Here is a 16,867-nt window from a genome sequence, read left to right as displayed (position 1 = left end):
TCCCTCCTTCTCGTCCCTCCCTCCCTCCCTCCCTCTCCTCCTTCCCTCCTCCCCCTCCTCCTTCCTCCCTCCTCCTCCTCCTCCTCCTCCTCCTCCTCCTCCTCATCCCTCTCTTCTTCTTCTTTCTCTCTCTCTCTCTCTCTCCCTCCCTCCCTCCCTCCCTCCCTCTCTTTTTCTCTCTCTCCCTGTCTCCCTGTCTCCCTCTCTCTCCCCCTCCCTCCCACCAGGGATTGAACTCAGGGGCACTGAGCCACATCCTCAGCCCTATTTTGTATTTTATTAGAGACAAGGTCTCACTGAGTTACTTAGCACCTTGCCATTGCTGAGGCTGGCTTTGAACTTGTGATACTCCTGTCTCAGCCTCCTGAGCCACTGGGATTACAGATGTGTCCACCCCGCCCAGCTATATCTCATTTTTTGATAATAGCTGTTCTAACAGGTATAAGGTCATATCTTATTGTGATTTTAATTTGCATTTTTCTGATGGCTAGCATTATTGAGCATTTTTTCAACATGTATTAACCATTTGTATGTCTTTTGAGAATCATCTGGTCAGATCATCTGCCTAGTTTTTTTTTTCAATATTCAAAAAATTTTTTTTGTAGTTGTAGATGGACAGAATGCATTTATATTATTTGTTTATTTTTATGTGGTGCTGAGGATGGAACCCAGTGTCTTATGCATGCTAGTCAAGCACTCTGCTGCTGAGCTACAGCCCCAGCCCCATCTGCCTAGTTTTTAACTGGATTATTTCTTTTCTTGCTATTGAGTTGAGTTTCTTGTATGTTTTGGATATTTGGATATCCCTTATCAGATGTATGGTTTGCAAATATTTTCTCCGGTTCTGTAGAGTGCTTCTTCACTCTGTTGATTTTCTTTTTCATTGCAGTGCAGAAGCTTTTTTATTTGATATAATCCATTTATCAATTTTTGTTTTTGTTACCTATGCTTTAGGGGTCATATCCAAAAATTCCTTTTCCAGACCAAATGTCATGGAACTTTCCCTTATGTTTTCTTCTGGTAGTTTTACAGATTTGTGTCTTTTTAAGTCTTCTATCCATCTTGAATTAGTTTTTATATATGGTGTCTGCTAAGGGCCCAATTTCTTTTTTCTGTATGTGAATATCCAATTTTCTCAGTACCATTTATTGAAGGGACTGCACTTTCCTTGTGTGTTCTTGGCAGGTTGTCATAAATCAGTCCATAAATGCATAGATTTATTTCTAGCTCCTTTTTTCTGTAAATTGTCTACTTCTTACACTATCTACTATTATAGTGTTTCAGCAGTGAATTTTACTTTAAAACCATAAATTATCGAAGAAACAAAATGAAAACTCAAATCCTATTCCCAGTATGTTGCAGGAGGCCTCTGCAGCCTGATGCATTTTATCAGAGAATTATTGCTGCCTTCCTCCCTTACACTGTGACATACTTCTTCCCTTAGATTTCTTTAAGTAACATTGAGAATTGAGTGATAATAATAATGATAGCTGATGTTTGAAAAAAGAAAGTGCCTGCTGTGTGCCAAAGCACTGTTGAAGCACTTTACAAATCCTGTTGTTTACCCCATTTTACACACGAAGAAACTGAGTCACAGAAAGGTTGAGTGACTGATTCAAGGTCAAGGAGCTAGTAAATGGCAGAGGCTGTTCAGGACCCAATAGCGGGGCTCAAGTGATCCACATACTCATAACACTGTGGCTGGCAAGCAGAGTAGAAAGAGCAGTTGTCTTTCCTACTTGCCTTAAACATCTTCCCATAGTTTCTTCAAAATTTCTATTCAGTTTCAAGATTTGATTCCACCAGCAGTTTCACATATTTCTATAATGTAAACAAAAGTCTCAATATTTTGGGGGACAGCCAGAACACCTCAAATGCTTTTCTCTGGGGGCTTCTGATATGAGCATAAGAACTGGAAGTAGATAATTTTGGAACTTTGCATCACCCACCCCCATGTGAGTAGAATTGTCAGTGCCAGAGACACTGGTGTTCAAGTTTTTGGACTTCAGTGACCTGTTCTGCTTTATCTTCCCTGACCACCATTGAAAAAGTAGGATGCCAATCTAAGGTTGGCAGTTTGTCATGTTTCTTCTGTTAAGGATGTTAGACAAGGGCTCAGGACATAGCTTAATAGTAGAGCACCGGCCTAGCATGTGTGAGGGCCTGGGTTCAGTTCCCAGGACCACAAAAGTAAAAACTACAACAAAAAAGGGATATTAGACAAATCAGTGAACTACTGCTTAGAATCAACAGTTTCAAATAAGGATATTCTAAGAGCAAAAACAAAAAAGGAAGTTTATGATCTCAAGATAAAGGAGAGCTCTTTAACGAAAACATTAGCTTATGAGGATCTCGCCACATTGTGATTTCTCATTTTGCCACGCATTTGTGAAAAATTTCCTGAGGACCTACATTTGGAACCCCTACTTTAGTCTTCTTTGAAATTGATCCTTTACCAGGTAAAAGTTTTTCCTTTTCCTCCTTCCTGTGTGGACCCTGTGTTTCTAGGATCCAGTAGCTGATGGACAAACCCAACCACTCTTTATAACACTGGCTGTGAAGCAACTTTCATCTTAAGTTTGCACAAGTTTTAGGAGATGTGGAGTCGGGCACCACTTTCCCATCGTTCCCTCTCCTTTCTCTTTCTGATTCTGCTGGCTTCTTTGCAGTGATGGCCTCTCAGGATGACCACTCTCAGTGTCCCGAGGGCTCTTGGTGTCTTTGTGATTTCTGGAGAATCTTGGTGAGGACAACTTTAAGGGTTCCAGATGTGGAGGGTGGAATTTCAGAGAGCAGCTGTTAGGAAGGGCAGAGGGCCATTTGTTTGCAAATATGAGGGACTCTGTCTTATATATGTACTCATATATAAGTTTAAACTATGGATCTACAGGAGGGGGAGGAGAATGGTTATCAGTAGGGTAAGTGAATATATTAAATTTTAGCTTCAAAGGAGAGTTCAAAAGGTAGAATACTTGAGAAACTGTGACTAACCTATTCTTTCTAGAGGAGCATAAATTTCTTAAAAAATGTATATTTTAAAAATCCCTGATTTGTCTCCAGAATTTATTAATGTACTTTGTCTATAACCATCTCCCTCCCCCTTCCCCAAATGTTTATTATGTAATATGGTTGCACTATCCTTCTATTGTGGATGAGTCTAATTCTGAATAGTACCTACCATTTCTTTAGCATCTTGACTCATTTCTAACCAATTAAGGGGGAAGGTTTTAATTGCATATGTGGAATATTTTCACTTGCTTCTCCTGTCCTCTTGAGGAATAAAAAGTCTGGGAATAAGTAAAGCTATTGGTGGTTGACTCCTTGGTAAAATATTCAAGATAGGAAAAACAGATGTCAAATTATTTTTGTCTTTTGTCCTAGAAAAATGGCAGCAATGAAGTTTCTATATTTAAAACCCTCTTCCATTCAGAGAGGGTGTTACTTCTTGCTAAAAGGCAATAAAGAGCCTGTGTCCTCAGTGACCTGTTCTGCTTTGCCTTTATTAACTGTCTGAATTCTACCATTGTAGGACTGTTGAGTTCAAAATAAGGACTGTTGATTGAACCTTTGGAATTAGGTTGGTATTAGAAACTTGAGGCTTCCTGGGGGTGATTTGTGTAGACTCCATGGATTGTTGTTGGAGAGTTTGGAGTTCTGTGGAGTGATATATGGTAGTCTGCTCTGCTTGCCCCCTTCTCTGCAAGGTTTCTATCAGGCTTAACCAGAACCAGACTGTCCTTAGGAAATGAGTTGAATACCAAGCCAAAGGTTTTCACTGAATTGTTAACAGGAGAATTTATATGGAGGTGTCCAGTTGATTTTTCAAAAAAAATTGAAATTACAGAGAGTCCAGGAATCATCTTATTAGAGGTGGAGTGTGTGTGTGTTTGGGGGTCTCCTTGTGTGTACACAGATTTACCTTTTTGGTGATTGTACATAATTAGATCTTTAAAAATTAAAATGTAGTCACTTATTGCTTGCTAGTATAATGACAGAGAGCAAAAACTAGTGCAAACAGTTTTCTAGTGTGTTAATCTACATATGTGAAATTAAAATTCAATTATGAATTTGAAATTTGAGAGATTAAAATAAGATAGTTACTTTAAATCGAAGGTGTCCTTTGTTCAGCCTGTTCTTGCTGCTGCAGAGATGTGAATTCTGGGAAGCTGTAGGGCTTGGTGGTGTAACCCATTGTTCTGAAGGGGGAAATACTTATACTGACTCTCAAGAACAGGAATTGTAGACTAATTTGGACACTTAGTATTAGATGTGTTTTTGGTGAAATATAAATTGTTGGTTTTTCTAATGAGAAATTTTAATCCTTGCAAATGATGCTTGCCTACGTGATGGTTTTCTCCAAGGACATGTAATATGTATTCCAGATTGCTATATGTAACTCTGCTCACTTAATAATCCTAAAAACTGTCTAGTGACTTCTTTTGCAACTGTATCATTTAACTCTTGGCATTTCTTCAGGAAGTGGTAAACTCTTTGAGAATCACAAGTGACATTTCATCTATCCCTTGGAATTCATGCAATGCTTTCTATCTCCTTCACTTCCTCCCCCTTGGCATGTGACTACTCCTGGGGCTCTCTGACACCAATTCCAAGCAGAGGAGGACAAAGGTGTGTTTTGTTGTGACTCAGGAGACCATTTTGTAATTTTCACATTGAAGAGGTAATTACTTTATCATTACTTTCAAATTTAGGGATTGTTCAAAACCACCATTTAACACAGTTGTAAAGAATGCCTTTATTAGTGGAAAACACCATAGAAAATTTTAGACAAATGGGGAGCAGCTTGAGTCTTTACCTTGACTTCTGGAATTCTTCCTTCATGTACCTCATAAAGATAAAGTGCTTAAGAGCCCCAGGCAGAAGAATTACATCAGGGCCTTGTCTTGGATGACAAGTAATGTAATTGCAGGTTTTCTTGGGCTTTTGTTTTTGTTGCTGTGGATTGAACCCAGGGCTTCATAACACCTCTTAGCTACCCCAACCCTTTTTGTGGGCTTTGACAGGTGATTTTGAATGGAATAGCAATTCTAGAGGATTGTTTTTATTTTGGGTGTGAATTAGTAAGCTGGGAAGCAGTATTTAGCCTTTATAAAATTTTAAGGTTAAAACAGCTATTTAAGAACATATTTAAGAATTTTATTGAAAGTCATACACTCTACCATTGATTTTTTCCCCCCCCTTACATTTTTAGAAAGCATGTGACGATGTAACTGTTTGGAGTATGAGTGGCAGGATGTCACAAAACACCTCAACTGTCTAGTGATCTGACATTTTTGTTTAATTGCTCTAATGCTTTACAAAGTTGGGGTGGGGCAGCTGGTATGAAATAAAAATATCCTGCTAGTAATGGGCTAGAAATGAAAGTCCTAATAGGAGTGCTGACTGGACACCCCCCCCCCCCCCCCGCCCTCTGCTGCCCCTTTTCTTTAGGGTCATGAGGAGGAAGGAATCATCATATTCTGACAGATAATCTTTTATGTTTGTGTCCCATGTGCTTGTGAGGCCAGTTTCTGTTTTGGGTTCCAGGAAAGGACTATTGGTTCAGTCTGCCACCTTGTGGCCATTTATAGACTTATTTCAGTTGGTGTAGGTAGGTGATTGCTCTGGACACCAAGACTGAAAACGTGTCTCCTCCTTTCCTTCTCTCACCATTATTCCGGAGAGTGCTCACCTTCAGGTCCTGCACATTGCCATCCCACCAGGAATGTTGCCCTTTTCTTTCTTTGCCCCTGGATCATCTAGTCTGTTGCTAGATGCAGATATTAGAAAGAGGTGGAAGAGAAGACTGTTTAAGGGTTCTTGTTCTCTGATTAAGGATATAAAACATAACCCCCAGCCAGAAAGTGACCACATAAAGCACATGGGCAGGACCAAGTGTCAATGGTGAAAGCAGTTACAGCTTTAGTGGCCCAGGAAGGAAGTGGTCATTGCCAGTGTAAACAGGCACTTGGAGAAGTTCTTTTCACCAGGCAGAGAAGAAGGAGGACTGAGTGGTAGGGACTTTGTGTTAGTCTGGGACCAAAGATTTGGCCATTGCATGGAAAGGGTGCAGGGGATCATTAGTGCTTGGGCCACTTTGGGAAGTCTGTGTGGGAAGCCTTGAAGGCAGGCAGCTTAAATGTGATGGACTTAACAGCCCTGAGGAGCAGTGTGCTCTTTGGGAATAGCTTCCTCTCCCACACAAACAGGGCCAATCCTTAGGGAAGTTTTGGGCAGAAGTCACCATTCTCTTTCCGTCATGTCCTTTAATGTGGCTTGTGAGCCTCCTGAAAATACATGCCCATACATTATTGTATGGGACTCAATTCTTTGAGGCACATTTTGGGAAATACTGCAAAAAGGGGCATTTTAGGAGGATTAACCTGATAATCTGTCACTGAACTGTTGTAGTGAATTGCTTCACTGTGAGAAGTTTTCCTCAGATGATACTTTATGTTGTTTTCTGATATTCCCAGATCAAAAGATATCCAAGAATGGTGATAAAATAAATTAGGTCTTCAAAGACTTGACTTGAAACCAATGGGAAACCTCTTATAATTTTAAAACATTTGAAGATGAAAATGTTAATATTTTAAGCAATTTTTAAAAACAGAAAGTCTATGGGTTCAAATGTAAGTTAATAGAATGCATTCAGAAAAAATTTAACCCCCGACCCCTCCTTTTGGTGCTGGGGATGGAACCCTCCTGTGTGCTTAGGCGGCTCACTACCACTGAGGCACACCCTAAGACTTCATGTTAAGTATTATAAAATAGTTTTGGGTCATAGAAGGTAAATTTATATCAGAGAAGAGAATATTCTAGCACAGACTGTCTTAAGTATTTTTCCAACCAATATTTCTTGGAGGAAAACTTAAGTGGCTGTTCTGAAATTGAAAAATTTCCCGATTCCCCTCTTCCTCATTCTTAAGTATATGAGATTTCAAACCAGTGTCATTTAGAAATTATATTAATAACAGATGTGATAAAAACTATTCATTGGTTACATTTCTCTTTTAACCTGATTAAAAAATCTGGATTTAGAGCTATGGGTGTAGTTCATTGGTAGACTGGTATTCAGCATATAAGAGGCCCTGGGTTCAATCCTTAGCACCAAAGTAATAAGTAAGTAAGTAAATAAAAATCATTTTAAAAAGGTCCAGATTCATAAAGCAGAGGGGGCCCTTTACATATGTTATAAATAGTTCATTTGGCTTTTTTTTTGGTAGTTCTGGGGATTGAACCCAGGGCCTTGTGCATGTGAAGCAAGCACTCTACCAACTGAGCTATACCCCCAGTCCTCATTTAGCTATTTTGAAGATAGAGATTTATACTAAAAGAATGTATTGATTTGTGAAGATTCTGATGTATATAACTATTTCAGGAATATTTTAAATTTTATATTCTTAAAATTGCTAGTACTTGCATTCAGATCTTATAGACAGTAAACTCATCTACCATTTTTTGAGGATCTGTATGTGCCAGGTATGTTATGAAACCATAATTTTAGCCGAACTGTCTAGCCATGATGATCTTATTCACCTTGCTTTGCAAATATGCTCTCAATCTCACACCTAGGCTCTTTCTCACACACAGTGAGTGAGTGATGGGGACCAGGATTTGAACTCTGCTCTGTGTGACTGTGAAGCCTGTGTTCTTTTCATTACATTCTTCTTAAGGTAGCTCTTTTGTGTTTTGGTGAAGAAATTTTTGAGATCTCCTAAATAAAATGTTAAAACCTAACCTTCATGTCAGTAAACACAGAATTTGTGGAATATCCACTTTACTACCCCTTCCCCATCTGTACATGTGACATAACCTTGGATAATCTAGCTTTTATGAAACCCCCTTATTAATAATGTTCAAGACATAGCTCTCTAATTCATTGCTGGTGATTTTTTTTGCCGAGAAGGATAAATTACATTTTGGTCTTTGTGAGTCCCTCTTTCAATAATAGATGCTTAAGAGGGAGTACATTGGCATCAGTACAGCTCTTTTCTTGTGACCATTGTCAATTTAAGTGAGGTGCTCTTCTGTCTGTCTCCTTAAGTTTCAATCCATAGACTTTGCCACTTAGGTCTTGCCCTCCACAGGTCTGCTTATGTCATAGTCTTGGCTTCAGTTTCCTTGATGATTGAGAGTCTTTAAAGGAATCAACTTGTTTCCAAATATAATTCAGTCATATAATTTTGTATATAAAACAACCCCTCTCCCCATTTATTACCAGGGATTGAACCCAGGTGCACTTAACCATTGATTCATATTTCCAGACCTTTTTATTTTTTAGTTTGAGACAGGGTCTCATTAAGTTGCTTAGGGCTTTGCTAAGTCGCTGAGGCTGGCTTTGAACTTGCAATCCTCCTGCCTTGGCCTCCAGAGCTGCTGAGATTACAAAACCTTTTTAAAGGAAAAATAGATTAAAAAAAGATATTCTTTCATGGTGTAATGCAAAATAATTCCCCCTGCCATTATTTTTTATTGCCATGAAGAGTCCATAAAGGCAAGACAGGAGGCCTGGCTTATGTGGGGAAAAGCAGGAAGCTGGGGAGCAGGAGGTAGAGGAATAGCTAGCTCTCTTCAAGCAATTCTCCAAAGATCATTCTAAAATATACTGTATGTTGTTAGCAACATCCTCATGCTGGCAAACAGATGAAGTTAGAAGCTAGTTCAAAGTGAATTACAAATTTTCTACTATGCTTATTGTGCTCTGAATGAACACTTGGGAGAAATTAGGAAAGAGCCCAGGATGGCAATACCATCCCTCTCTGATCTCTTTCCTGTTACAGGTATAGTATGTTTACAGATGCTGAGCGAGGGGGCTGACTTGGGTTAGTTGTGAACAGTCACTCTCCCATCATACTTGGAGGATGCTTTTGGGTTGTGAACCTGGTGTACATTTGGGGCCAAAAAAGGAGGGGGGACTCTAGGGCTTTCCCTGACCCCATGGGACAACTTCATTCCAATTGGCCTGTCATTCTCTTTTTTCTACTGGGCTTACAGCAGTTTTATAATTTTAATCTGCTTTGAAATGGCATCTATTTTTGAAAAAAGGATATCCTTCCTAGAGTAGAAGGAAAGGCTTATTGTTCTAAAAAAAAAAATGTTGCTTCCTGGGTAGAGTAACATGTTCCTGTTTATACTGGAAGACTAGAAATTTTTTTTTTGGGGGGGAAATAGCTTACGTTTTTAAAGGATCTTTTAAAATAGTAATAGTTATGTGAAATTATTTTTTGTGTGTGCATTGGGAAGTATAATTGGGGAGGTTAGAAATTTCTCATTTTGCATGTTATAGTTTCTTTACAAAAATGAAATTGAAACACTGACGTGATTTAACTCCAGCATTTTGTTTTCTGTAATCAGGTTTGTTAAAACATAACTTTGTTCTGTGAACATCTCTCTTGTTTGTGTAGAGAAAAAAAAAACAAAACACATATGACTCCTGAAGGCCACACAAGTCCCTGTATGTGGAAATAAACTCTTGCTCCGGGATGCCACAGATCTGGTTTTTACCACTGGTTGGGAATTCCAGGGATTTTGAGAGCAGGTTTCCTTAGCACCTCACTCTTATTCACTGGCACTGTTTGTTTTCTTGCTGGGTAGAAGCAATTCCACGCTAACAAGTAGATTGGTGTTTTTTTTTTTTTTTTCCACTTTGCACTTTTTTAATTTTTAATTTTTATTGTTGGTTGTTCAAAACATTACATAGTTCTTGATATATCATATTTCACACTTTGATTCAAGTGGGTTATGAACTCCCATTTTTACCCCGTATACAGATTGCAGAATCACATCAGTTACACATCCATTGATTTACATATTGCCATACTAGTGTCTGTTGTATTCTGCTGCCTTTCCTATCCTCTACTATCCACTTTTTAAATTTTTATTTTATTTTATTTTATTTTTTTAATTGGTTGTTCAAAACATTACAAAACTCTTGACATATCATATTTCATACATTAGATTCAAGTGGGTTGTGAACTCCCATTTTTACCCCAAATACAGATTGCAGAATCACATCGGTTACACATCCACATTTTTACATAATGCCATATTAGTAACTGTTGTATTCTACTGAAATGCATGGGCGTGTCAGGAAGAGACTTCAGGGTGTGAAAGACCGCAGAGGAACCCAGCTCTACCTGCCCAGGGACTCCCATGGCCCATGGTGCAACACTGGCTGCTTCTCCTTCACTTCTCATATGGAGCCTCAGACCTTGACTCTTCTTTAGTGTTCGCCATTGTTAAAACAATCTACTACCTTTCCTATAGGCTCCATATGAGAAGTGAAGGAGAAGCAGCCAGTGTTGCACCATGGGCCATGGGAGTCCCTGGGCAGGTAGAGCTGGGTTCCTCTGCCGCCTCTCACACCCTGAAGTCTCTTCCTGACACGCCCATGCATTTCCTTACCGTTTGTGGTTCCACCTGAAATCCCTTACACTTAAAGGTTTGCTAGGACTGTGGACATGCAGATGCTGACTGGCAATTCCCTGCAAGGTCTTAGGACCCCCACTGATCACTTAGCACCTGTGTGTGTGTGTATGTGTTCAGATTCTGTTTTTAGACTTGGGCCTAGTACTGGTGGGGGGCTTGGGTACTGTGAGGTGAAGTTGCTGTAGAACTATTGATGGGAAGCTTCAAAAGACAGCCTTTGCCCATTTCAAAATATTGCTCAGTCCACCTTGTTCCTAGAAACAGAGGGAAAAAAATAATCCCCCTTTTTGCCTTTCAGTGTTGTTGACCTAATCATTGGTAAACCTAATATTTGGTTTCTGAGCTCTTGATTGAAGAAAAAGTTTAAACACAAATTCCTACTCCTTTAATTTGTGTTCCTTTTCCTCATCTGTAGTCAATTTTATTTAATTCCTTAGGGTCAAGAGCAGAGATTTCCTGAGCCTTTGGCGTAGCTTCTCTGCTTTTCCCCTACATACCAGGCTTGTGATGGTCATATTCATAAGGCATAGTGAGATATTACTTGTTCGTTGCCTGCCATCTGGATGCTGACTTCTTACCTTTCTGTTAGTTACAGTTAGGAAACAGCAAGTTTAGACATAATCTATCAGCAGGGGTGCTTAGTTCAAGTTAGATAATGTTGCTGCCTGTTCTCCTAGTTTATAAACTCCTTGGAACATCAACCATTTAAACATTTTTATTTGGGATGATTTACTTTAAAAATAATAGAAGAAACTTGGGACACGACTGTTGTTCATTTAAGAAGTTTATAGTGTTGTTTGATATTTAAGATACTCACAGAAGAGCTACACAGGATTTTCTTGTTGTGTATTGCTTGAGTGACAAACTTAAAAGTACTCCTCCCAAAGCATCATGACTATATGTGGTGCGGATGGTTTTTTTTTTTTTTAAATACAGCTATGTGCATGCAGAAGGAAAAACTGCTTTTAAAAATATTCATGCATTAATAGTATAATGTAGTCTGTCTTCTCCGTCCTTACCTTCTCAGTTAATGATACATGTGCTGTAACAACTTCCTGGCCCATTCCCTTAAGTCAGTACATTATACTCCATCGTTCCCTACATTTTTATTAACTAAACAATCTTGTTTGATTCACAAGCTATGAAGTATTGGTAATAATTATTATTGATAGTTATATCTGTGCATACAAGTTATACATTCATACTGAAAATTGTTAAATCTACTTATTATACAGACATGTCTTGTTATGACATAACTTTTTAGGAATATGACCCTGAAACAACTATGCATCTCCATAATGTTGAAGCATTAACAGATTAATAAAGTGCTGTTTGGTCAGAAACCAGCTTTAAACTTCAGATTTGCTGGGTTTAGTTGAAAGAAAGGAGGCTTTACCTCCAAGTTTGTGGTTCTCTCACTTCTATCATATTCCTTTTAGACTTTTCCCTCTTTTCCAGAAAGTGTTTTTAAAAATCCTATTTTTTTTCTAATACTTTTCCAGATATAATTTTTTTGGTCAGTGTAAATTTATTTGCTTGATGAATGTTAAGTAAATTGTTTGTTTCTTTTGAGTAAGGCTGGATAGCCTTAGGCAGGTTATAATAGGTTAAGTGTTAAGACTTATTAGAATTCTTAATAGAATCACAATATAAGGTCTTCAAAGAATGGGGGCCTTCTCTCTGTACTATTTAAAGACTGAAAGTAACATACAAATTTATAATATTTAAACTAGAATATAAACTTCTAGTTATCTAGAAGTTCTTAGAAGTATTAAAGAAAACTTATTAATTGGGACATTCCTATTAGCTTTGCTTAATGCAAAGAGAACATTATGATTGGATTCTGATTGATTTTTTAATAAGAAATTAGTTTTAATAATGGACACTTTGGATAGTGGAAAAGGAATTGTTTCAGTTTCCTTATTTGCATTGAATTTATAGGTTTGTTTTTACATTTCAATCTTTAAATAACCTTAAAAAACTTGGAAATACCAGAGTATAGATAGATAAGATGGAAAGCAATCAGTTTGTTTGAAAGTTGACCACCAGAGGGCGACATTTTAAACTCCTATTATTGATAAATTTTAAATTGGAGTGATTTAAAATTATGGGTCAGGTTTTTTTTTTTTTTCCTCCTTAACACATAAAAAATTTTAGGCTGCAAATTTTAATACCCTCTTTCAAAAATTTTAATTCCTTATCAAGTTAACTCTATGAATTGTTTTCTGTGCCCTTAATATAAAAATTTAAATTGAACCTAGAGTTTCAGTTGTTTTTAGGTGTTTTCCTAAGGTTAAAGGTTTCCTTAACCTAAAGGTTTTCCTAATTAAAAAGATTGAATTTAATCAAAGAAACGTCTTCTACACTTAAAAGCACAAAACATTGTTGAAAAAAAGTTTAAAAAGACATTATAAATAATTGGAAAGGCACCCCAGCCTGTGGACCAGGAGGTGTGATGGTGTTAAGATGGCAGCACCACCTGCTGGTTCCGTTCAATCCTTACAAAATTCTACCTGGCTCTCTTGTAAATATTAACAAAAAAATGCCTGATCCAAAAATTTAGATTGGAAATGCAAGGCATCTAAAAGAGGAAAAACTGTCTTGAAAAATTAGAATAAGGTTGGGACACTCATACATCCAGATTTCAAAACTTAATTGGAGAGCTGTGGTACTTACTGGTAGAGGGTAGACATATAAACCAATGGAGTACAATTGAGAGTCCAGAAATAAATTCTTAAAAAGAAATTTTTTTTGGTAGTTGTAGGTGGACAGAAAGACTTTATTTTATTTGTTTATTTTTATGTGGTGCTTAGGATCGAACCCAGTGTCTCACACATGCTAGGCAAGCACTGTGCCACTGAGCTATAGCCCCAGCCCCGGAAATAAATTCTTACATTTATGTCAGCTGATTTTTTTTTTCCCCCACTAAGCATATCAGTACAATTTGATGAGAGAAGGAATAGTCTTTTCAACAAATAGTTCTGTGACATCTTGACGTACACATGCAAAAAAGAGTAAAGTTGGACTACTACTTCACACAGTGCACAGAAACAACTCAAAATGGATCGTAGATCCATTAGATAGGAGGAGCTAAACTACATAACTCTTAGAAGAAAATATAGTAGCAAATCTTCATAACCCTGAATTAGATTTCTAAGATGACAGAAAAGCACATGCAAAAAGGAAAGGGTGGAGAAATTGGACTTCATAAAAGTGAAAAACTTTGTCTTTCTGTGGGATACCATTAAGTAACTGAAAATATAGTTCATGAAATAGGAAAAAATACTTGTGTAAGTTATATATTTGATAAGGATCTTGTATCCAGAATATAAAGAACTCTTCAAATTTGATGACAAAGAAATAATTAAAACATGAACAAAGAATTAGGATGGACATCTGAAGAAGGTAGATAACTGACCATATGCACAAATGCTCTGTAAATTTAAACAACAGTGAGATACCACTTCATGTAGGATGGCTAAAAATAACAAAAAACAAAACAAAACAAAAAAATCTAGACAATAATAAGTGTTAGCAAGGATGTAGAGAAATCGGAATCCTCATACATTGGTGATGGGATTATAAAATAGTGCATGTGATTTAGGAAAGTAGTTTATTAGATCCTAAAAAAAACTTGGGTTGTCATGTGAGCCAGCAATTCCATTTCAATTGAAAATAGTGATGAAAAACCTTACACATGAGACTTCATAGTAGTATTATTTGTAATAGTCAAAAAGTGGGGGAAAATCCAAGTGTTCATTAATTGATAAATGGGCAAACAAAAGGTAATACATATATCTACAATGGAATGTTATTTGGCAGTATAAAGGAAAGTACTGATACATACTACAACATGGACAAACCTTGAAACATGCCGAGTGAAAGAAGCTAGTCCCCAAAGTTCTTGTATTCTGTTGTAAGGTTCCATTTACATGAAGTAGCCAGAGTTGACAAATCCATAAAAACAAAGTAGATCGATGATGGCCAGGAGCTTGGGGGAATGGGGAATGACTGTTAATGGGTATGGACTTATATTCTGTGGTGGTGAAAATGTTCTGAAGTGAGTGATAAAATGATTGTACTCAACAAACCAGTGACTTGTTCACTTTGTAAAAGGGTAAATTTTGTGGTGTGTAAATTTTCATTCAATGAAGCTGTTACTTTAAAAAGTGGAGGATTGTTTTATCTTAAGTACCTTGTTTTAGATTGTGACTGAGTTTTAGGGGAGGAATAAATATCCTTCAAATTCTTTTTATCACAAACTGTGTAATCCTATACATTCACTTGAGTCTTAAATACTGATTCTTTGTTGGTTTTTCATATATGAATGTAACACGACTTTGCATTTGTACCTGTTATGAGCATCCCTGCTGAATTCTTTTTTGTACTAATACCATGTGCTCTAGAATAACAAAGCATAATACCTTTTTTATTTTTGTTTTATTCTAAAATTTAATTTATTTTAATTTTTTTTTTTGTGTGATACTGGGGATTGAACCCAGGACCTCACTGAAATACATCCCCAGACAATAACAAGTGAATTATAGAACTCACCTGAGTTATACAGTTCAAATTTATTTTGAGACAGGGTCCTGATTGACCTTGAACTTGCAGTGTATTTGCTTTGCTGATATTAGTGTCATAACATAGGTGATAAAGAATAACTTATGAGCAATTTATTTCAGTAAGTTTAATTTATTTTATATTTAAATAGGTTTTGTGTATATCCCAAAGGCAGTTGTAACAGATGACATTTGTATGTCAGCTTTTCTTTTAATATTTACTTCTAATATTCAAGAAAATATATATTTAAAAAAACTACTCATAGTTCAATTTGTAACTTATTTTAGAAAAATTTTTCTTTGAAATGTCTAATAATTTCTATTCTTTTTCTTTGAAACAGGACCTGGAAATAGTATATTCCTATTTACATGGTATGGAAGCCTTATCAAACTTGAGAGAACATCAACTTAGGTATGTCATTTAATATTAATTTAATAATAATATAATAATAGAATTTTATGTTCATTTATTATCATTAAGAAGTAGGTTTAAAGAAAACTTATGAAAATTCTGCTTCATCTAGCTGCTGTATTTGACTTTATAAGTTTTACGAACTTGAATTAAGTTGTGTTCATAAAATATTTTGACATTCTGTCATAATAATATTCTTCCAGCCCCACCCCAATTTTTGTCTTCCATCCTTAATAGTGATAAATATGACTTGGTGAACATGCTAAAGGGACAATATTTGCCATTCTTGGCAAATAAAAATATGTTACTTAGCACTCAGATTCATTAGAGATCAGAAGGTTTTTAATTATTTAAAGAATTCATTATTTTGGTGTGTTATAGGTCTTTGTTTATGCTCGCAGGCTTCTTGCATTAAGTAGTTTGCCTTTTTCTGTAACACAGTTTATATCATACTTGGAACTATGTGGCCTTTTCATATAAAAATCTTATTACTTGTATTATACAGGGATACGGCAGTTTTATTTATGATTAACTAAGCTTTATGATAAAGAATAGAAGTGATTCTGCCTTGGCTGTAATAGAAAATAAAGAACTTTGGGAAGATGGATTACATATAAATGCCAACTAGGCATAAGGTCTTATCTCTTCCAGCTTTGGCTAGTTGTGATGCCAGCAATTTTTAATCATGAAAGGAATACTTTTTCTATATATTTCCCCTTTACTCTTTATAAACACTAATTAGTTTGTGAGCATGTCCATTTCATATTTGGTTGTTAATTGGAAAAATATCAAGAGAAATGAATGCTTCTAAAATTAAGTTTTTAATGAAAATCACTTAAAGTAGATTGAAGATTAAATGTTTAAAAACTCAGTGAAAGTTTTATTAGAAAGGGCAAAACCAGTGGGATTTTAGAAGATGTTTCAAATTAAAGGAAGAGTATTTTTAAAGTACGTAACTTTCATTTGTTATTTTGTGATGACAACTTTCTTAATTAAAAATTTGTAGTGCTAGTTGTTGATTTAAATGAATGCAGTTAATCTTCAAATGCAAATGCAGTGAGTTAATATGGAATACATTCCATTGTTCACATACAAGCACACATGGTTAATATTTAGATATGTTGATTATATTTTTATATTGTGTGGTATAAAATTATTTAGATAATGGCAATTGTATGCAATAGGTAAAGGATTTTTAATGCTTTTAGAAATTTTCATGTTTATAAAATAGAAATAACAATACAATGCAGTTCCATATACCTATCAGCCAGCTTTGAAATTATCAACTTTCTGCCATTTCAAAGGTAATTTTTGGTTAGAAATAAGAGATTAATTCAAGGGTATACCCTCATTCATTTATACCTTAGAAAGTGTTTTGGAACTTTTTTTATGGAATTGTTGGCATGAATTTACAGGGAGGCACCTTTAAGATATTTATCTTGCTCTGCTTCTATTGAAAAGTCAT

The 16,867-nt window shown here is 36.3% G+C and overlaps 1 protein-coding gene and 1 non-coding gene across 7 annotated transcripts in view; one reads left to right on the top strand and one right to left on the bottom strand.

The window, feature by feature from the left end:
• Nucleotides 1-16,867, top strand: part of Rapgef2 (Rap guanine nucleotide exchange factor 2) — a 255,100-nt gene that overhangs the window by 73,537 nt on the left and 164,696 nt on the right. For all 6 annotated transcript variants that reach the window (XM_071614573.1, XM_071614570.1, XM_071614571.1 and 3 more), the window contains exon 2: nucleotides 15,332-15,402. In XM_071614573.1, coding sequence (XP_071470674.1) covers nucleotides 15,332-15,402 — 71 coding nt within the window. The remainder of the gene's footprint in view (nucleotides 1-15,331; nucleotides 15,403-16,867) is intronic.
• Trnav-cac (transfer RNA valine (anticodon CAC)) lies at nucleotides 7,218-7,290 on the bottom strand. Its single transcript has one exon. It is a non-coding gene; the product is annotated as a tRNA-Val (tRNA).

Source organism: Marmota flaviventris, chromosome 7 (assembly GCF_047511675.1).
Source record: "Marmota flaviventris isolate mMarFla1 chromosome 7, mMarFla1.hap1, whole genome shotgun sequence".
Taxonomy (NCBI): Eukaryota; Metazoa; Chordata; class Mammalia; order Rodentia; family Sciuridae; genus Marmota; species Marmota flaviventris.
Note: the sequence above shows the minus strand (reverse complement) of the source record. Positions and strands in the feature narration are given on the sequence as shown.